Source organism: Marmota monax, unplaced genomic scaffold, assembly GCF_021218885.2.
Source record: "Marmota monax isolate L192 unplaced genomic scaffold, Marmota_monax_Labrador192_F-V1.1 WCK01_AAM20220418_F8-fsc00020, whole genome shotgun sequence".
NCBI lineage: Eukaryota > Metazoa > Chordata > Mammalia > Rodentia > Sciuridae > Marmota > Marmota monax.
The window spans coordinates 21,838,842-21,860,554 of NW_026692912.1; the positions used below are offsets into that span (position 1 = coordinate 21,838,842).

At 58.2% G+C, this 21,713-nt stretch overlaps 1 protein-coding gene across 3 annotated transcripts; it reads right to left on the reverse strand.

The window, feature by feature from the left end:
- Positions 1-93: 93 nt before the first annotated feature.
- Positions 94-5,534, reverse strand: Asb6 (ankyrin repeat and SOCS box containing 6). 3 transcript variants are annotated; one of them, XM_046451964.2, is made up of 6 exons: positions 5,177-5,498; positions 3,576-3,757; positions 2,582-2,688; positions 2,378-2,486; positions 1,786-1,872; positions 94-1,665 (listed from the first exon to the last, which is right to left on the reverse strand). In XM_046451964.2, exons 1-6 carry the CDS (start codon positions 5,287-5,289, stop codon positions 998-1,000), a joined length of 1,266 nt encoding a protein of 421 aa, XP_046307920.1. In that variant the 5' UTR covers positions 5,290-5,498; the 3' UTR covers positions 94-997. The 3 variants fall into 3 exon arrangements, with proteins under 3 accessions (XP_046307920.1, XP_058437819.1, XP_046307921.1); XM_058581836.1 differs by lacking the exon at positions 5,177-5,498 and adding an exon at positions 4,817-5,109; XM_046451965.2 differs by lacking the exon at positions 2,378-2,486 and having other exon boundaries at positions 1,561-1,665; positions 5,177-5,534.
- Between the last annotated feature and the right edge of the window lie 16,179 nt (positions 5,535-21,713).

The following is a 21,713-nucleotide window of genomic DNA, read 5'->3' on the forward strand; positions in this document are numbered from 1 at the left end:
GCCCCAAGTGCTCTGTCTCCTCCCCTCCCACCCCTTCCTCCTCACTGGCTGCTGCTGGTCCTTGACCCTGAACGAGAAAGGAAGACTAGAATCTTATATAGGACCCTTGAGCGAGGCCAGGAATTTCCGTTTAATTTTGTAATATAAACATACCACGTCAGTCTCAGCTTATTCCCAAAGGCATATACAATGACAACATGACTGGAAGTGACCGTGAGGGATCGATGCTGGGTAGGGCAGGTGGCATCTGGTTTTGGTGGTTGGCTCCCAGCAAGCTACTCAAAACCTGACCCTTAGGAGGGGCTTTTCCCTGGCTTTGCACTCATGATTGCTTCTGGCAGAAGGCATGCTCCCTGAGACCCTGGGTTTGGCACAGTAGAGCACAGCCCTGGTACCCTGGTGAGCAGGGCCACAGGCGACCCAGCCCCTGATGGGGGGAAGCCATCAAGTGTCAGCCACGAGAGTCAGCAGGGGTAGGCCTCGAAGGGCAGCCTGTGGTGGCCTTTGGTGCCTTCTCCCCCAGCTTGCCAAAAGCACTTCTTGAAACAGATCTGGAGTGAAGAGGCATGGGTAGGACCTCAGCTGGGCGGCAGCCACAGCTTCCCTCTAGAAGGTTCTAGTTATGCCTCCACACAGGACAAAGCAGAAGCTGGCAGCTCCAGGGGCTGCCTAGACTGAGTGCTGCCTGGCTCCTGCAGACACCTGGCTCCCCTCCAGCACAGAGGCAGAAACTCAATCCATCTACACAACTATTCTGCCCAGAGTAGACTGAAACTTGGGTTGGGGGCAGGTGCCAGAAAGAAGGGACAGATGTACCTCTCCCACTAGAGCAGTTACCTCACCACTAGAGCGGTCACAGCTATAGGCTTTGTGCTTAGTAAGGTTAAGCCTTACCTCCCAGATCAAAGGACCCTCCCCTGGGGTCACCACAAGTGCCAAGTCTACCAGCAGGTGGGGGTTTAAGTTGTCCAAACCCTGTCCCCTAGTCCAGCACCTGTCAGCTGTCATCCTCTTCTGTACCACTGTGCTCACTGAGCAGGTACCACTTCAGCCTGTCCGGCAGGGGCAGGGCTTTGACCTTCACATCCACAGGCCACGGCTGGAGGTAGAGCCGGATGTACACGCGACACAGGTGCTTGAGGGGTGGGGGGTAGCTTTCCAGCTGCCTCAGTGAGGAGTGCAGGGCCTGGATCTTTTCTGCCAGGCTGCCCACCGGGTGGACATCAAAGTTCTGGGGCAGCTGGAGCCTCTGGGAGTTGGTCACCATGAGGTCCAGGACAGTCTCAGCTTTGCGCAGAAGGTCCACGTGGCTCTCATCTTCTGCACAGCCCGGGTGGGAACAGAGCCTCTCAAAGATGATGTGGAAGCCAGACCAGCAGGACGCGCCGTGGAGGGAGCAATTGTAGGCAGCCCCAGACTCCAGCAGGAAGCGCAGGAGGGGGAAGTGCAGCTTGAAGCTCTTGAGGCAGATATGCGTGAGGGACTCATGGGCAGGGCACTCGCTGGGGTCAGCCCCGTGGGCCAGCAGCAGCTGTGTGACTTGGAAGCAGAATTGGTTGATCATCTGAGCCTCCTCTTTGTCCCCGCCCACGGTCTCGCCAAGCAGGAAGATGATGTAGGTGAACACAGTGTCCCCATCTTTGGTGGTGGCCTTGACATCTGCCCCTGGAAGAGCCATCAGAAAAAAAAGGTGGGAGGATGTCTGCAGCCCTCACCAGGCAGGGAAGGGGGGGAAGCAGAAGCTACTGTGGGTGAGAGGCTGGGCTGGGGCATGGGCAGCCTCACCTCCTTCCAGCAGGAGCCGGATGTTGTCAGTGTTGTGGACCTGCACCCCATCGCTGCTGGCCAAAGCATGCAGCAGAGCAGTCTTCCCTAGAGAGGGACAGGAGGAAGTGGAGGCCAGGGCGCTGAGGTCAGGACAGCCCCACGGGTAGAGGTGGCAACTCTCCACCTCTACCCGTGAGGCTTCAAAAAAGCATCAAAGAACTTTAAAAACTTACCAGGGCTGAGGGGGACAGGCTTCTGGCCATCTTTTTCTACCCACACAAATCTGGAGTAGATTTAGGGGTTTTCTGTACCCCAAGCTGCTGAGGCCAGCTGGGCCTCTCTTCACAGCAAGCCACTATCTCCAGAAGCTGATGCCCATTCCCATCTCCTATAGAAGGGCCTCAGGGCTGGCAGGGGACAATGACTGCACTGCCCCTCCAAAGCCTCTGGACTCCGAGCTACGGCGAGTCAGCAGATCCACCCTGCACCAGTCGTGCCGTGCCACAGCCAGGCTGCCTCCAGCCAACATGCCAGACACCCCCGGGTCACCTGGTTTCCCTCACAAGGTGCCCAGGGCCCAGGCTGTCCCACTTTCCTTTGAGGCACCTACCATGCTTGTCGGCTGCGTTGACATCGGCTCCTAGGTCCAGAAGGCGCTGCAGGCAGGGCAGGCGCTCGGGCTCCTCACTGGCCAGATCCAGGGGGCTGCTCTCATGGATCTGAGCCAAGACAGCACCAGCTGGGTTGGTGTGGGGGCTGTGGGCTGCTTTGGGACCCTGGTGCATTCCCCCTGCGAGGCTGGGCCAGCTCTTACCCGGTCCCTCCGGTTGATGTCAGCCCCGTGGCGCACCAGCAGCTCCACCATGTCAGGCTGGTTTCGGAGAACGGCAATGTGCAAGGCCGTGTAGTAGGTGACAGGGTCTGAAGGCAGACAGCACAGGTCAGTCCTGCATCAGCGAGTTTTCACAGGGTCCAGGGCCTGGCCTTGGAGCCCAGCACCAGCACTCGCCCCAGAAGCCGCAGGACTGGGCCCTCTCAACGTTGTCCTCACCAGGTACTAGAGGGCCCTGGGGGAGATCTGGGGCCACTACTTGACCCGTGTGGGCCTTAGTTTCCTCTTCTATATGACGGGCCATAAAACTGCCCTCCTTTTAGCTCGCTGGGGGAGTCACTCACTGAGTGGCTGCTTCTTGGCTGCTGTGCTAGAGCAGGGCCACAGAGCAGGTTCCTGGGATCCGGCTGAAGGACTTCAAGCCAGACCCTCCTTCCTCAGCAATCCCAGGAGCCCCAGAGCCTCTGAGCCTGTGTCCATGGTGAGGGGAGACAAGCCTGGCCACATCCTGGGTCAGCACAGACCTGCACTTGCTGTCCAAGCAGTCGTGCCCTCTCCTGACTCAGCTGTCCTCAGGGGAAAGCCACAGATGCCAGGAGAACAGTCCCATCACCACCCTCCCCGGCACTTATCAGCCAGAAGCTGCTTCTTGCAGAGACTGACACCCAGCGTGCAGTGTGGCTTATCTGTCACCTACCCCCCCTCCCCCACCCATGGCATAAGCAAAAACACAGGACAGCTCAGAGTGAGTGGCAGGAAATCACCTTCCCTTAGCTCCGGGCACAGTGCCAGCAGCCGCATTTCCACACTAATGGAAGCGGGATTAGGCTGGGAGCTGGCAGGTTTGCTGAATCAATCATGGCAGAGCAGCAGCACACTCGCTGGGGGCAGAGGGAGCAGGAGCTTTTGAAAGCCTGCAGGGGAGTGGGAGGCTATCCAACAGGGGCTTCCCTGGCTCTTCCGGGCTCCAGCTGACCTTCAAAGTTGAGATTGGCCCCATTCCTCAGGAGAACATCAGCTGCCCGCGTCAGCCCCAGCTCAGCCATCTTCAGCAGGGCGTTGCTTACGCCTTCCTGGTAAAAGGGAGAGCGGGCCTTCTTCTCCAGCAGCTCAGTGAGAACGAGGATTCGGCTCTCCTCGCTGGCAGCATAACTGGGCCTGGGGCAGCAAGAGGCAGACCAGCTGAGGCCTGGAACCACGGTGGGACCGGGATGCCCTGCTTAACCACCCATGAAAACGGGACCCTGACAGTGGAGCAGGAAGTCCTTCTTGGGAGGTCTGAAGAGGAGAGAGGCTGGGCTTTCTAATTCGCAGCAGACTCCACCGCCCTGTCTGGGTACACAGCCTCACACTTGGGCTGTTGGGATTGCAGGGAACCTTGGAGTCTGGAAGCCAGAATCATTGACACGCCTTCTTCAGGAAGCCCTCACACTTGGAGACATCCTTTGCTCCCTGAGCTGCAGGATGCCCCCCATGGCTGGCCAGAGTGGTCAGCAGAGGCCCCTTCCCCTGTCACCAGCTGCCCTCCAGCCCAACCCCACCCCAGCTCGCCCACAGCCCTCCGCCCTTACTGGCCAGCACTATTAAGAGCTACATTGGCTTTCCCTAAAAGTTCAGGCAGGGACAGCTCCACGCTTTGCACCCAGCTTTGACAATGTCCCAAACTCCTTCATAAGCTGCCACCTCCTCCTCGGGTGAGGGCTCCCTTCTCGGTATTCCCACTCGCCCTCTCCCTAGTTACACCCATCAGTACCCCTTCAAACCGACTGGCTCAAGGTTCAACTTCACTGCTCCGCAGGATTTTCTCACCCCTTGGCTAGATCCTTGCTCTGCACAGGGGACAGAGCTCCTGGTAAAGGCTGGGGCACCTCAACGGGCCCTGTAAGCTTCACTGCACTGTCCTTGCCCAGCACCACCTCAGAGCTCGGGAAACACCTGCACTTTAGAGAATCTCCTAGCAAACAGCTAAGAGTGTCCCAGCTCCCACCAAAGGTCCTGACTGGACTGAGGTCAAGGCCTGCTCGAAATTCCAACGGACAAGCCCCTGCCCACACGCGGACCCCTTTCCTCTGTACATCGAGCAATTGCTTATGCCTGTCGGCCTCTCTGCAGCCGAAGCACCACCAAGGCTGGGGCCCGTTAGCTCACCCCAAGCGCCCGGCACAGCAGGCCGTGCGTACTGCCCACTCACTCCCCTACACCTTCCCCGCGGCTCACCGAGAGGCCGGTCGCCCACAGAAAAAACAAACGGCCACAACAAGGTCCTCTTCGCCCTGCTCTGGGGGCAGGATGGAGGCCCTCACCGACTGTACCCTGCTTCCCCGCACGGGATGGGGCGCTGGGCGGAGGCCCGCCGACACCCGCCCTGGGGTCTGTCTGCCCTCCCGGGCGCTGCCCGGGAGCACTCTCGCCTCGCCAGGGCTCGGCGCGCAGGAGCTCGCGCTCCGAGCTCGCAACCGCGGCTTCGGCCCGAGGCCCCGCATCTGCCCAAGGACACAGCCGCCCCGCCCGGCCCCGCCCGGCCCCACCCGGCTCGTGATGACCTAGTGGACGCAGCACCGGGTCGGAGCGCCTCACCCGTCCAGGGGCTCCTGCCGCTCGGGGTCCTGGATCCCCAGGGCGCCCAGGATGGCGTCCACCAGCGGCTGGTACTCGAAGATGATCCTGCGGAAGCCGTGCAGGAACGGCATCGCGGCGGCGGGGCGCGCAGCCCGGCTCCTCTCCGCGAGGCCGAGACTCCAGCCGGGCGTGGTACAGCGGCGGCGGGTCCCCCGGGGTTAAAGCGGTCCTGACTCCGCACCGGGCCGAGTCCACCGCCCAGGTCGCCGCTCCGTGCCGGAAGTGATCCGAGCTCTCCCACTTCCGGCCAGCGCCGCTCCGGGAAGCGCGCGCGGCTATAGCGCCCCCTGCGGACTCGGAGGACCGCGGCACGTGCGGGGACGCGACCGGGCGCGGACCCACCGGGAGTGTGCGGGGCGGTGGGGGGGGCGCTCCGCCCAGGGCGGGCCGAACCCGCCGGTCCCGCCCGCGCCGCCCGCCTGCCTTCCCGCCCTTGGCCGCTGGGCGCCCTCCGAGCTCCGCCCGCCGCGCGCCGGCCCCGCCTCGGGTCACGCCTCCCCCGGGCCAGCGGCGGCACCCCGAGCGGCGCGACGAGGACCGCCCTCCGCGCGCCCAGGCGCAGGGGACGGGACCTTTCGTCTGTGCGGCGGCTCCGGCTGCCTGCCTTTTCCGCCCTCCGCCTGGGTGGACTCGGTGGACTCCCGTCTCCTCGTTTGTAGTGACCACTGCCCAAGGTCCCCGCAGGTGTCGGGTGGGTGGGGTCGGCATCTGCCCTCCGGCCGCGTTTGCGCCTCTGCAGCCCCGAGCCCCCCCCCCTCCGCTGAAGCCCACCGGGAAGGGTGCTGGCCTTAAAGGCCCATTTCAAAACAACCCGATTTACCTTTTTTTTAGTTGTAGATGGACACAATACCTTTATTTTGTTTTATTGTATTTATTTCATGTGGAGCTGAGGGTCGACCCAGTGCCCAGTGCGTGCTAGGCAAGCCCTTTGCCACTGAGCTGCAGCCTCAGACCCACAACACCAAAGACAAAACAGACTTCGTCGCCAAAAAATCCGCAGCCCGTCGAAGACCAGCGTTGGGGATCTGATAGGATAAAGGATGCAGTAGGAGCTGGATAATTGCTGGCTATTATTATTGTTAACCAGGTAATGCAGACCATACAAGCTATGGAAACCACATCAGGCCGCCTAAAGGGGCAGGAAGGAGGGGTGTGGGCGGCAGCCCGGTCAAGCCCCTTTAAGACAATGCCCATTTGGGCTACTCAGAAGCAACTGTGGGTCACAGTGGCACCCAGGGCACCTCTGCCTTTGTTTCTCGCCCCAGGAAGGAATGGCTCCTCCCTGAGTGACACAGGAACATTTTGCTCACACAGAAATGGAAGTTTCCAGTTTGTCTTGAAAAATTAGAAGAATCGAGTTCCCAGGTGGCACAGTGAGCGCCCGGGTGGTGCATCTGCTCCAGTGGGCCCCCCTTTCCCATTGGGAGTTGAGATAAACACCCGCCATGCTCTAAGTGCTCCTTCCTCCCACCTCCCCTGAATGCCAAGTTCCAGAATGGCACGCCTGCCCGCCAGGCCCTCTCACTGATCCAGGGTTGTGGCTCCACCACACGGGGGAAGACTGAGCTTGGCCTGGCCTGGGCTGCCCAAGGACACGGGACAGGTACCGGAGAAGCCCCTCGGTGGATGGGGCAGAGCTGGGGGGACAACCTGGCACAGCCCTGCCTCACCCTAGTCTCCTGGGTTGCTGCAGTAAAGTGTGGATCGCATCCCTCGGATTTCTCAGGGGATTGTTTCCAGGACCCTCAAGGACACCAAACCCAGCAGATGCTTAAGGGCCTTAAGTAGAAAGGCATAGTAGTGTTTGCACATGAGCTCTGGCTCCCCCCACACTCTAACCACCCCTAGCTGGGTGGCGTGTGCAAAGCACTGTGGGCTCCATGCCAGTGTCCTAGTGTATTGTTTGGGGATAATATCAAGAAAAAAGTCTGTTTGTGTTTGGTACAGACACAATTGCTTGTTTGATTTTTCAGGGGATTTTTTTTGTTGTTTTGTTTTGTTTTGGGGTACCGGGGATTGAACTCAGGGGCATTCAACCACTGAGTCACATCCCCAGCCCTATTTTTTTTTAATATTTATTTTTTAGTTTTCAGCGGACCCAACATCTTTGTTTGTATGTGGTGCTGAGGATCGAACCCAGGCTACAGGCATGCCAGGCGAGCACGCCACTGCTTGAGCCACATCCCCAGCCCCCCCAGCCCTATTTTGTATTTCCTTTATAACAGGGCCTCACTGAGTTGCTTAGCACATTGCTTTTGCTGAGGCTGGGTTGCAACTTGAGATCCCCCTGTCTCAGCCTCTTGAGAGCCGCTGGTATACAGGTGTGCCTCACCGCACCCAGCTCAACTTTCAGTTTTTGAGGTGCAACCTCACTATGCTGCCTGTACTGGCTTTGACTCTGGGGCTCAAGCATTCTTCCTGCCTGGGCCTCCGGAGTAGCTGAGCCTGCAGGTGCACCCTGCTGCACCTGGCTCACGGATGCAGTTTTTTTCCTGTAAACATTGTCTCTCTCTCTCTCTCTCTCTCTCTCTCTCTCTCTCTCTCTATATATATATATATATATATATATACACGCACGCACACACACACACACACATGCAAGTATTGTGTCCATCTACAACCACATATATACTGTTGTAGATGGTCACAATACTTTTATTTATTCATTTTTAAGTGGTGCTGAGGATCAGACCCAGTGCCTGACGCGTGCTAGGCGAGCGCTCTCCCTCTGAGCCCCAGCCCAGCCCCCTCTAAACATCTTCATTCTGCGCTTGGTCAAAACCATGGGCACAGAACCCACAGATCCAAAGGCAGAGCCATGACAAGCTCGCTGGCCTCGGACAACAGAAATGTGTCCTCTCACAGTTCTGGGCCCAGTCATTCAACCTCAAGGTGTGGGCAGGGTCACGTTTGCTCCAGAGAAGGCCCCGTCTGCCAGCCTCTGGCCACCGGTGGCTGGTGGCAGCAGTCCATGTGGCCTGCATCTCTGTGCCTCCATTCCAATTGCTCCTCCTTTCAAAATGACACCCATCACTGGTCTTGGAGCCCACTCTGATCCTGCAAGACCTCACCTTAACTTGATTACATTTGGAAAAACCTCTTTTTCTAAATAAGGTCACTTTCCAGGTACACGGCTAGGGCTTGAACGTGAGTTTTTAGAGGACAGCACTCGGCACAATCACACCCACTCCATGGTGATGCAGGCGTGGGCCTCTGGTCTCTGGGCCTCAGTTTCCTCCCTATAATTTAATGCCTTTCAACTCTTCATCCTGGAACCTACGAAGAGCTCCTTGATGTCCTGAGGGGCTCTGTCATCAGGGGTCACAGAAAAACTAAGAAGAAGGAACAGAGATTCCCCATGTACTCCCTGGGCCCACACAGCTTCCCCCACCATCAACGTTCCCACCAGGACAGCACATTTGTAGAGAGGGGCTGAGGGATGACAACCGGAGTAGCCATCACAGAGCTGGCTTCTACTTACAGGGCCCTCTCTACGTGCCGGGGACTGTGCTGTGCGCTTAACACACGGGGCTCCTGAAGTCCTAGGCCATGCTGCATCCATTTCACCAATGAGGAGACAGGCTCAGAGAAGTCAGGTGCTTGCCTGACATTGCACAGCTGGGCAGCAACTCCAGCCTAGTCTGCAACCCAGGCTGCAGTCAGACCTCTGGGGCTCAAGTTGTCCCCGGAGTTCCTCTGTCTCTGGGCTGCAGAAGATCTGGCCGTGCAGGAGGGAGGAGCTGACCTCTGTCCTCTCGCAGCCTTGGGTACCACACTGGAGCCAGGCCCCGCTGCCTGCCCGTCATCCAGGCTCCTATCCTTCGAAACTCTGTGCCCCTTGACCTCCCGCCTGTCAGCAAGGGCAACCTTGTTTCCTCCATCTGCCTCCCATTAAGGCTGTGTCGCTCAGGGCTGGATTCAGCTGCAGCCCTTCCCTCTCCTTTCCTCGCCAGAATCCCTCACTGCCTGGCCAAGCCAGCCCCTTCCTGCCACCCAGCTCCAGGGTACCCCAGCTGGATGGGGGTCCTGAGCGCCCACCTGGTGGGGGTGTGGGCCTGCCTCCTACTCCCCAGGAGTCACTCTGACTATCCAACCAACAGGTGGAGTAACCTTAATATATAAAGAATTGTCAAAAATCAATAAGAAGGCAAACACACACACACACACACACATTAGAAACATGGGCAAAAGACACACACAGGTGAGTCACAGGATGAAAAACTGTCAACAAACACAAGAGGCGGTGAGCCTCTCTGGCAGCCCAACAACAACCTTAATAGGCCACAGACGGGACTTCCTACCCCTGAGACCCGTCCCCAGGCACTCGACAAAGCAGGTGACTGAGTGGGAGATTCTATATGATCCCGTGGAGGAGGCGTGTGCTTGGACAGGGATCCTTCCTGAGGTTGAGCTCCAGCTTGGTGTTTCTGGAACCCAGACCTTTGCTCTCCCTTGGTCTTACACATATTTTCTACTTTTTTTCAAACGACTGTGTCTTACCTGGGACTCAAAACCCTACTTCACCGAGGCTGAGAATCGGCCCTGACATGAACTCCAGGGTGGGGCCCAGGTGTGTCCAGCTGTGTCTCCCTCTGTGGCCGCCCTGCCCTGGGCCCTCCCAGCCTGGCTTGGAGCAGCCCGCCTCTGCCCCCAGTGGTGGGAAGAGGAATGGTCACTGACAACAAGGGCAGCCTTAACCTGGGGGCGCCCATGTCCCCTGAGTTAGGTTAGAAGCCCAACACCCATCAGGTCTTTGACTCTCAAGACACCCTGGAGGTAAGGGACCTGGTGTGCAGGCCCAGGAGGGCCAAGGAGAGGGGTGGGCGACCTCGCTCGGTGCCTGGCTCTTGGTTCTCATTTCCTCTCACACTTGCTCTCAAAAGCGCTTGCGTGTACACACACACACACACACACACGCACGCACACGGGCACACACAGGTTCACGCCGACACGCCCACAGATTGCCAGTCTCTTACACACTCACAAGCACACCCGAAGCCCACTCACCATCCCAGACACAGCTGGACTGGTCACTCACACACACCCTGTCGGGACATGTCGCTCTAGGCACCCAGTGTCCCTAGTCCCATCCATGCATCCCCCGTGGCCACTCCCTCCAGGAGGGGTGGTCAGCAGCCAGGCCTGCCCTTTGCCAGACCCTGCAGGTGGCGGGAGGGGAGAAAAGGAAGGGGCCCCCTTTTCTTTCTGTTCCTTCTTTCTTTCGAGCTGCCCATCAAGTGGGTACTGGGGAAACCTAGTCACCACCCCAGGTCTCTCTCTTGTGTGGTGGCCAGCCCCCAGCTCCAGCCCCTCAGAGGGCTGGGGCATCAAGACACAGAGTGGACGGGCTGCGCATCTATCTGAAGTGTGGTCTCAGCCACCGTCCTCCCTCTGCCCCCTTCTCTGGCCCCAGCCCCCCTTCCTTTCCCCTCCTCCTCCCCCACACCCTGACCCCACCCTGACCCCTGACCCTCATGACCCAGAGTGTCACTGGGAAGGTCCAGTTTGCTTGGCCCTATTTGGCCACAGCCCCTGGGCTGGAGGGACAGGGCCCAACTCATGAGCCTCCTCCATGGGCTACGGCGGGGACACAGGCCTGGGCTCTGGCGCTGGAGCTGGTGCCGGCCACTGGGAGGACCTTCCATTCCCCCATTCTGCTGGCTGCCTCAGAAGACCCGGGAGCATTTCCTGCTGAGAAAGCCCCCAGGACTCCATGCTCCCAGTGGCTGCCCTGCCCCCCCCCCCGCCCACCTCCCCTGCTGGCCAGAGCCCCTGCTCCAAGGGACCTAGTCGATGACTGACCCAGACACTGCTGGTGGGTCCTGTGCTTGGTCAGAACCAGGGACTCTGAGACCACGTATGGGCCAGGCCAGGCCTGGTGGAGCCCAGCTCAGAGCCTCCGAGCACTGCCATGGGCCCTGTTCTCTGCCACCCTGAGTCAGACATCAGGCCCCTCCTGGTCCCCCAGCTCTCCCAGGTGAGGAGAGTCCTCAGGGACCCCAGAGGTGCTTGGAGCCCCTTGGACCCTCGTGCTGGACACCACAGGTTCTGGGGCCTAGGCTCAGGCCTGGCCCTCATGCAGCCTCCCTGGGAGGGGGGCCTTGCCTAGATTCTTCCCACTGCAGAAGTCAGGGGTCCTCTTGGGAGCCACACAGGCAGGGGCTCTGCCCATGACCCCAGTCACGGGGAATAGCCCAAGGACATGTCCTTGACCGTCCCGGGAGATCTTCGCCTCTTTTTTGCTGGTCAGCCTGCCTCTTCCTCTCTGGGTCCCGGGAAGCAGATCTGTGTGACCTGGCCAGGGCCTTGCCCTTCTCAGAGCTTTGGACATCCTGCCCCAGGGGGTTGGAAAGGGTGCCAGGAACCCAGCTTGCCCTACCTCTGGCGGGGAAGTAGACCCGGTGTCCTGATTCCAGAGATTCCCCCTTCCCAGAGACCCCTGGGGCACCCAGCTGGCCTCAGTCCTGGCCAGCCACTCCAGAGACAGTCGGGGAGGGGACGGCTCTGCACCTCCAGCCCCGCCCAGCAGGCCCTGCCAAGAGTGGTCAGGAGGACGTGGGCCCTTGGGGAATGGGGAGGGCAGAGGCGGGGGCCAGGGTCCTTTGTGCTCCCCGGGAAGCCCCCCTCCACCCCCGCCGGCCTGTTTGGCAATGCCGACAGCAGGGCAGGAAGGACCCGTCGGCCATCCGTCAGGGAGACAGAGTGGGCCCGAAGGCTGCCGCCTGAGGAGGGGAGCTGGGGAAATCTGATCATTAAGAACCCCTCCTGGCTGTCTGGGGGAACTTAATTAAATTTCTGGAGAGGCTGAGAGGGGGCCACATCTGGAACCAATATGTGGGCTTTGATTTTTTTCCTCCTCTCTCCTTCCCATCTCACTGCTGTAAAGGGGAACAGAGCAGAGCCTCGGAGAGCCACTTCCTCGGGGACAGGATTCCTGGCAGATTGAGAAGGGGAGACAGAGACCAAAACCAAAAAGTGAGACTGCGACAGAGACAGTGCAGGAAGGCAGAGATGGATGGAGACTCGGCGAGGAGGAGGAGGAGGGCGGCCAGGCAGGCGCGGTGGGGTCGGGCCCACTGTAGAGGTGGGGAGAGGAAGTCCCAGAGTCCCCGGGCATCAGCCTTTACAAGCTCCCGTCCTGCTTGGCACACAGGTGGAGCCTCCGGACACTCCCCGGGGGCAGATCCTGCCATTCTCCCCGTTTATAGCTGAGGGGAGGGGACTTGCCCAAGAGGACAGGGCACAGGAGTGGCAGGGCTGGGACTTGAACCTGCGCCTGTCTTGATAGTGTCTAGACATGTGCATGGGCCACTTTGACTGGAGCGACCTCTTTGATGCTCCAGGGAGGGCGGTGTGGGTAGTGGGCCACGAGGGTGCTGGCAGGGCTGTGATAAGCCGGCCTCGCTGGGCGGGCAGCCGAGGAGGAGGTGGGTCCTACTCTGGCAGGAGTTGTCTGGGAGGGGAGGGGATAGCAGAGACCCCCATAGGTGATGGCTAGCGGTGCGGGCTCTCGGTGGGCCTCCATCCCTCAAGATTGAGCCTCAGACAGTGGCCAGGCCTCTCTCTCAGCCAGCTTCCTGCACATGACCCTGTCCCTGGTCTCCAGGGTTACAGGTCCCCTCCCAGTCCTGGACCCACATGCCCAAAGCAGCTCCCACCAGCCAGGCCGCAGGGAGAGAGGTGGACTTGAGCGTGGGTGGCAGCCCCCCAGGGTGCCTCTCCTCCTCCCTGCAGGCCAGTGCCAGCCCGTGCCACTGCTTCAAGGTGGCTTTGGCCCCTGCAGAGACCTCACTGAGGAGGGGCGCTTGTCAGGAGCTACCTGGGGGCCCTGCCCCAACTCCACCCTGCTATGAGTGCAGCCTGGCCAGCCCCACTGGGTCCCCTATGTGGCCCTGGCCCAGCCCAGGGCAGGGAGGGGGAGGACCTTGGTACATTTTTATGGAATGGATGTCCCATGACCTTGGTGCACACAGAACAGTTTCAAAATGCCACTTGAGCAGGGCACCATGGCAACCTTATGATCCCAGTGGTGGGAGAGGGGGGGCTGAGCCAGGAGGACCGTGAGTTCAAGGCCAGCCTCAGGAACTTAGCAAGGCCTAAGCAACTCAGTGAGACCCTGTCTCATCAAAAGGGCTGGGGATGGGGCTCAGTGGTTAAGCACAAAACCAACCAACCAACCAAACAGCGAACCAGGACCCGTCGCCCTGGGCAGGGAAGGCTGGGCGCTCTGGGCGTCCTCCAGAGTGGGTTCTGTGCCCCTGCCCAGGGAGCCCCTCTCTGACACCACCCACCTCCTCGTGGCCCCCATCTTCTCGCTCCCTAATTCTCCATCAAGTATGGCCCAGCGACTTGTCCGCCGGCCTGCCCACAGAGTCTCCCCAGTGCCCCGGCCCACGCAGGCCAGGAAGGCGCTCCATAAAGACGTGTTGACAGAGCCACTAAGCCCTGAATTTAGACGTGGCCCAAGTGGGAGCCCCAGGAGAAGAGGGAGACACAGGGCAGGCCCTGCCTTCCGTCTGCTCTGGTCCAAGGAGCGACAGCGGTGGTGACCGTGGCTCTGCAGCCAGGGCAGGCAGACGAGGTGAGGGCCCCTGCTGCAGCCTGTATGGCCTTGTCCCTACCCACTGGGCAGATGCAGACTGGAGGCTGGGGAGTCTGCGCAGCTGGCCCACAGGTGCCCAGGCAGGGACTGGAACTCAGATCTGTGTCGGCACAGTCATGGGCATAGCCACTGGGCCAGTCTGCCTCCTGGGGCGAGGAGGGAGCCCTTCAGGATCTGGGGAGCCCGAGCAGGGTGGTGGGGTGGGTGGGAGCCTAAGGAGGTGCCTGCCAGGCAGGTGATCCAGGGGGGCAGGGGCGGAGCTGGCCTGGCCACAGGGCCCTGCCAGGGGCCGCTGATCCCACAGGACTGTGTCCCGGTCCGGCCTGACAAGGTGATGATACACAGGATTCTAAATAAATGTCTCTCATTAGGCATGCGTTGTCTGGTGGGAGAAAAATGAAGCCCTGGCCCATGCTGCCTCCCTCTTCCAAAAAAGAGAAAAGGGGAGGGGGGTCCGCTGCTCTGCTGAAAAGGAAATTGCATTAATACAGATTGTTTTATTTAAAAAACCTTGACCTCGACTTCAAAAAGAGTCATCAGGCATCCTCCTTCCCAGAGGCCGCGAGCGATTACGGGAGGCCTGCTCATTTCTCAATGACTTACTGCCCAGGCGGCTGCCCGGGGACCGTGGGAGGGACCGGGCTAATTTAAGGCTCCCTGCAGAAAGGTGTGTAAATCTTTACATGTCTAGAGAAACTTCAGCCGACCACTAAGCCCGGGAAAGGAGAACTGGAAGAGCCCCTCCCCTCCCTTTTTTCCGTTTCTTTTCCCCGTTTGGAACTCTGATCTCTTTGATCATAAAAATGGTTGTATTTCACCCCAAAAATATCAGCGATCAACTAACGAAGGAAGTGGGAGCCCAGGGGGAGTTTCGCCGCCGATTAGACCCCTGGTTTAATTGTTTAGCGCCTGCCTGGGTGGGGCGGCTGTGAACACACCCTGCTGGCCAGGGTTCAAGAGCAAGTTATAAATAATAAGAACCATTAGATCCCCAATTAAGCAGGTGAGCCGAGAGCCTGCCTCCCCCCAGCCCCACCCCTCCTCCGCCCCGGCACCCGTCAGGCACACTCACCCCTCATCCGTGTGCACACCTCAGCCACCACGCAGTAATCACACCAAGATGTGGCTGGTCCCGAGAGGGACCAGCGGCCTCAGGGCTCCAGAGGGCTTTGTGCTGGCCCTGGGTTCCCCCAGGCCTCGCCTGTGCCCCGGCCTCAGGCTCCCTTCCAAGGGAGCAAGGGCAGGAGGGGTCCCGGCAGTTTACCAGGAGAGATCCCCCAGTGCCCTGTGGGTGGGTACCAGGTGGGGGGTCCTCTCTCCTCAGAGCCACCTGGGATAGGAGGGAGTTCTCCACCAAGGGGGGTCCTGGAAGTGGTGTCTGTCCTGCGAACCCACAGGCTACCATTCAGAAGGCGACTTTGCAGGGACAGTGGCTGGGTCCACTGAGTTCAGATCCCTTGCCGGGCTTCGAGGCCTGACCCACTAGGGAGGCTCCAGTGGGCAGTATGTGCTCAATAAATCACCGTGGGTGACTCACCCGGGGTCGTTTCCCACTGGCCTGTCTCCCTGGGAAGACTGCAGGGAGGAGGCTGCCCGGGGTCTAGGAACTAGCCTGGGTGCCAATCTTCACCCCCCCTGACCCCTGCACCAAGGAGGCACTCAACAGCAGCTTGTCCTTTGACCCCAGACCCAGATGCAAGACTGTCCCAGCTGGCTGGGGTCCCAGGAGCCCAGACTTACCTCTGTGCTACCCTGCTGTGGGCATGGCCCACCAAGCGGGCCAGACGTTTCCTGCCACTTGGGCAGTGGGGATACTGACCACTAGCCATCCTGCCAGCCGCTGGCTCACAGAAGAACCATGAATGGCACTCACTATGTGCCTGCTTCTCCTCTGTGAGGCTCCAGGGACACACAGAGGGACGTGAGTACCCCAGAGTTACGCAGGAAGTCCATGGGGCAGCTGCCCTCCAACAGGCCTAGCCCTGAGGAAGGTCTCTCTGGGGCCTTGGCTTGGTCAAAGCCTCTTCTCACAGCTGGAGTGATGTTTGCTGAGTATTTCCACAACTGGTCTTGTGTTAGGATTTTTCTTTGCTTGGACCATTTTGCTCGATTCTCTCAATGCCCCCGAGAGGCAGGTGCTATTACTTCCTCCAACTTACAGAGGAGAAAATTGAAACTCAGAGAGGTTAATGTCATCGTACAAAAGATAAAACAGGAAAACAAAGATCCATACGGAAGAAGGAGAAAGGGAAGCTAGTGCATTGACCTGCCATCTGAACAGAGTCCTCACATTGGCTTTGGGTTTCCTGGTAGCTAAGGCAAAAAGGGAAATGCAATGTGTCCTGTTATTTGGAACTTATTTTTAAAGGATAATTCTTCAAGAGGAGAAGATAACTTCCTAGCCCTAAATTCTCATGGAACAACTTGACGTGATGGTTAGGAGCCTGACAAAACTTAAGGGGACCCAAAGCGTAACCTGCCTGAGCCTCAGTTTCCCTTCCTTGTGTGAGAGTTGGGGAGGCTGTGAGACAAAGGGTAAGTGTAAGTGCTAGGCAAATAGCTGCTTAGGGAAAAGTGACAAGAAAATTCTGACCCTGTTTGGTGCAGATACAATTTTTTTCCCCAGCACTGGGGGTTGAATCCAAGCCTTCCTGAAAGCCCTGTCACCGAGCTCTGTCATCTCTGCACTACCATCCAACTTTTCCTTTAAATATTTTCCATCCCAGGTAGGATCCAGGGACGCGGAGCCCATGGATCTGGAGGGCTGATCGTAGAGTCCTGCAGTGGTCCCTGCGAACCGCGCGCCCCAGCCAGGGACTCCTCGTGGGGAGACCCAGGCTTGGAAAGATCCAGGCAGAGAGCTGACAGAGCCAGAGATCCTGCCCATCAGGCGGGCTCTGCTCTGCTTCCCACAGGGCTGGCCAGGGCCTGGGGTGACCAGGGAGCCCGCTGTGATCACAGCCTGACACAATATTTACAGAATGCTGTGATCTGTCACGGTCACGCCTGGTCACGTCTGAGTTACATCTGCCTGTGGTGTTTATGATCCCCCAGACGCGCAGCAGTGACCACGGTCTCACCAGGACCTTTGTGTGCCGTCCCTGCCCCACGGCCTCCTCCAGACAGCCCCTCGCGTGGGGTCAGGTGAGCCCGGGCTGCGGGAATCCATCTTGTCCTTGTCTCCATCTGTCTGTCTGTCTGTGACAGGGGCCCGGGCCTTGAGTGACTGACTGATGGTCACTCGGAGGTGCAAGGGCTACAGAAGACGCTGATATAGCTCAGTGCAGGACAGAAACAGAACTGTCCCAGGTTAGCCTGTAAACAGACACTTCACCAATAAGAAAAGCAAGTGGCCATTCTGTACCAAAGACACCTTCAGCAATAGTTCAGGATGCACAGATTGGAACACAGAAATGCCCTATGAAATTCAAGGGGAATGATTACAACAGCTCATGCCAGCAAGGAACCCGAGAAGCCCTCAGGAACGGACACGGGTGCAACCTTTTTGGAGGCAATATGGAAAAAGAGCCCAAAGTCTTAAATTTTCTTGCAGAATCTTTGACCCCGTGTGCGGATTTTCTACTTGTTGCTGTAGCATCTTGTCACACAAACTTGGGCCTCATGCATGGTAGGCGAGTGCTGGGCTGCACGCCTCTGTCTTTTGACAATATACGTTTATTACCTTACAGTTCTGGACGCGAGAGGTCCTGGGTGAAAATCAGGGTGCCAGAGGAGGCTCTGGGGTAGGACCTTCTGGAGAAGGCAGAGGAGAATGCTTTTTCCTGCTTCCCCAGTTCCTAGAGGATGCCTGCCTTGATTGTTGGCTTTTAAGATAACATTGGGCTAGGCGAGGTGGTGCACATCCGTAATTGCAGAAGCTCAGGAAGCTGTGGCAGGAGGCTGGTGAGTTCAAAGCCAGCCTCAGGAACTTAGTGAGGCCCTAACAACTCAGTAAGACCCTGGCTCTAAATAAAAAATAAAAAGAGCTAGAGATGTGGCTCAATGGTAAAGCACCCTGGGTTCAATCTCTGGTACCAAAAAAAAGGCATTGGGTCCAGCTGGATAATCCAGAATAACCTCCTTATTTCAGGGTCAACTAATCACAACCTTAATTCATCTGCTTTGACCCATTTCCAGGGTCTAGAGATTCTGATGTCAACATCTTTGGAAGGTCATCCTTTGTCTATCACATCCACATAGTCTATTTCTAGGTATTTATTCTTAAGAAAACAACTGTTGATGCATAACAATAGGGAATAATGTATTCCTAGGCTTTCATTAAAAATAATGGTGAACAAGATTATTTAAAGATACAGAAAGCAGGTTACAAAATGGTTGGTATGATGTACTTCTACTTTTATGACATATACTGTGTTTCTCCATCTCTCTAACTAGAGAGAGATTAAATAAAAATTATTTTAGGTCATTCCTTTTTCTTGTCTTATTGCTTTTTCTAGGCCTCCAATTCAATATTGAATAAATAGGATAATTGTTTCTAATTTCTTTCATTACACCAACTTTTTTTTTTTTTCCTGGTACCGGGGATTGAACTCAGGGGCACTCGACCACTGAGCCACATCTGCAGCCCTATTTTGTATTTTATTTAGAGACAGGGTCTCCCTGAGTTGCTTAGCGCCTCACTATTGCTGAGGCTGGCTTTGAACTCCTGATCCTCCTGTCTCAGCCTCCAGAGCTACTGGGATTACAGGTGTGCACCACCCGCCCAGCACACCAACTTTTTAAAATGTCTTGAATGTCTGCTGTGTGTCAAGAATCTCTGGGAGTGAGATACTAGTATTTTTGTTTTCCTAAGTTTACCTATGCTTTTTAAAATCTCAGTGATATTACTTCTGTAACAACAACAAAATGTTTTTAACACATAAACTTTTGAGATGAAGGCAAGTCAGCATTTTCTTTCAAGATGAGACCCAGGACCCAGCCTCCAGGGAGCAGCAGCTAACCAGAGCAGGATCCCTCTTGGCCCCCCTTCTATTTCCCCATCCCTGCTGCCCAGAGTGGTGCCAGGATCAGTAACCAAAAACTGGGCTCCCGTTGGCCTCCATCCCTGACTCTGGGTGAGCATCTTAGCTGCATCCACACCTCTACAGAAATTAGTTATTTGTTAGGCCTATCCCTTAGGCCCTGTGTCCCTGAGTTCTCACCTCCCTGTTTAAATGACATTGCCTTAGGTATATTTCCAGGCTGAATCAGGGTCTGAAACTCTTGCTCAAGGGCTGAGCTTTGTGACTACAGCTGCAGCCTTGCCCCTCCCTGCCATCCTGTACCACCCTGCCCTCCTCCAAGGATCGGCAAGGTAGTGACGGCTCAGCCTCAGCGCCATTGGCCTGGCTCCTTTTGCACCCCGACTTCACCCACGATGGAGCCGACTCAGGGAAGGCGAGAAGATGACCTATCCAAGGCCACACAGCTAGGGAATGGCAGTGAACTGATTCAAACCCAAATCTCCCCAGCTCCAGAGGGTGAGGCTGGAACGCCCTGCTCTACTTCTTGGAGTAGATGTTCCAAAAATAATCGTCGTGGGGCTCAGGTGCGGCTCAGTGGCAGCATGTGAGAGGCCCTGGCTTCCGTCCCCAGCACTTGCCGAGTGCTCACTAAATACACCTGAGTGTGGCGCCTCCATCAACTCAGGTTGGTACCTGGACCCTAACAGCTCCTTTTGTAGTTGAAACGGAGAAAGAGGCTAAGTAAATTGCTAAAGGTCCACAGCAAGGTCCCGATTTGAACCGAGTGCTGCCGCCCGAGCAGCACCGTCCCCGGGAGATACGGACGTCACCTCTCAACACGCACAGGCCACGGGCAGGTAAGTGGAGGCAGGAAGCCACCGTGGACCCCAGTCCCACCAAGACACTTTAACATGGCCCTTCTCTGCTGAGCCTCGCTGTATTCATCTGTAAAACAAAACAGCTCAGACAATCCTGGTGCTTCTTCCAGCTCTGGAAGCAGCCTTTGCCTTTGCTGCCTCAGTTTCCCATCTGTCACACAAGGAAATTGGACCAAGATGGTGTCTCAGGCCCTTCCGGCACCCCTGGCTGATGTGGGCTGCTCCCCCATGTTGTAGGCCATGAGCCCAGAATTTCACCTGCAGCAGCATCCCCACAATGCCCATAGGTTTTCTTTGTTTTGTTTTGCTTTTTCGGGTACCAGGGATTGAGCCCAGGGTCACTCGACCACTGAGCCACATCCCCAGCCCTAATTTGTATTTTATTTAGAGACAGGGTCTCACTGAGTTGCCTAGCACTTTGCTTTTGCTGAGGCTGGCTTTGAACCCGCAACCTCCTGCCTCAGCCTCCCGAGCTGCTGGGATTACAGCTGTGTGCCATGGCGCCCAGCTGTGCCCATAGGTTTTTAATGTGGCCTGATCTGCAGGGCAGGAGCTGGGCTCAGAGAGGGCTGGTGTCCCATTTAAAGGCACACAGCAGTACACCGTGCCTAGTACACTGGGCTGGAATCTGGTCTCTGACACAAAACTGTTCTGACCCTGGGAAAGCCCCACTTGGGGGCCCTGCACTGTCCTGGGATGAGACCCCCCATTCTGTGGGCTTTCTGGGTGCTCCAGCCAGGCCTCCCCTCCAAACATTCTTCAGGGCTCCACGCGACTCAGTCTCTCAGAAAGTCGTCCAGCCACACACACTGGGTAGAGCTGGGAAGCCCTGGCGTCGGCTGGGCCCCTGCCAGTGCCCTGGGAGAAGGCAGGTGGCCACCTCCTTGCCAGCCTTCTCACTGGGCACTGCTTGGGGCAGATTTCCAAGGACAAAGAGCCCCACCATCTCCAGGCCCACAGCCTACCCTGGCCTGGCTGGCGGGAGGACGGAAGTCCTTTGGGGGCCACTCAGCCTCATCCTGGGGGTGATTCATATGCTACAGAACCAGGCTGCCGGCGGGTCTGGGGATGTGTGTGCAGGGCCTGTTTTCTGCGGGGAGCCCAGAGAGGACATTCCGAAAGGCTCTTGGAGGGTTATTTTTTTCTGGGGATAAGGACTGAGGGACAGGACGGTGAGCAGCAGTCCTGGGGTAGGACCAGTGTCAGCCAGAGAGCTCAGCGTCTCCCTCTGCTCCCTCCGCGGGTCTTTTCTGGGCTCTCCTTAGAAAACAAAAACGAGAGCTGAGACCCAAGCCGGCCCCTCTCTCCCTGTCACCCATCTGTCGGTCTGGCTCTCTGGCTGCCTATCCCCTGTGTGTACACTAGGAATTCTGAAGGGAACCGCTTTGCTCCTAGCTCGGCTTTCCTTGGGGTATCATCCGGTGGGAAACAGGAGCAGTGGGCACAGCCAACATCCCAGCTTTCTGGGGGAGGGAATCTCGGGGCTGGGCGGAGCGAACAAGGTGGTCCAAGTGGACCTTGGATTCTTTCCGTCGGGCGGGGCAGCGCTGGGGGCAGTGGGGGTGGAGCTGGCAATTGGGACATCTTCCCTGTCACCCGTCTCAGAGTCGCCCCCTGCACCTGCGGAGGAGCTTGGAAGGGGGGTGCCAGTCTGTCCTCTCTGACCCCCCCCCGGGCCCCTCGTGCGGGGTTCAAAGAAGCGACCCCGCGGCTCCCCAGACGTGGTGGGGGGTGGGGGTGGGGGCGGCGCTCGGGGCTCCGGGCCCCGCCTCCAGCCGGCTCAGCGACGGACCCTCCCGGCGGCCGGGTGGGGCGAGGGGAGGGAGGAAGGGGCGAGGTCTGCCTCAAGAGGGGCGTGTGGCGGGCGCAGCCCGTCCGGCGACTTGGGCGCGAGCGGCCGGCGGCGGCGAGGGGAGGGCGGACGGTCCGTGCCCCGACGTACGTCAGCGCCGGCCGGGGAGGCGGCGGCGGGACGGCAGAGCGGGCGGACCGGGCGCCGCTCCACCCGCGCCCGTCTCCGCCGGGGCCCCGCGCCCCGGGCCGCCCGCGGC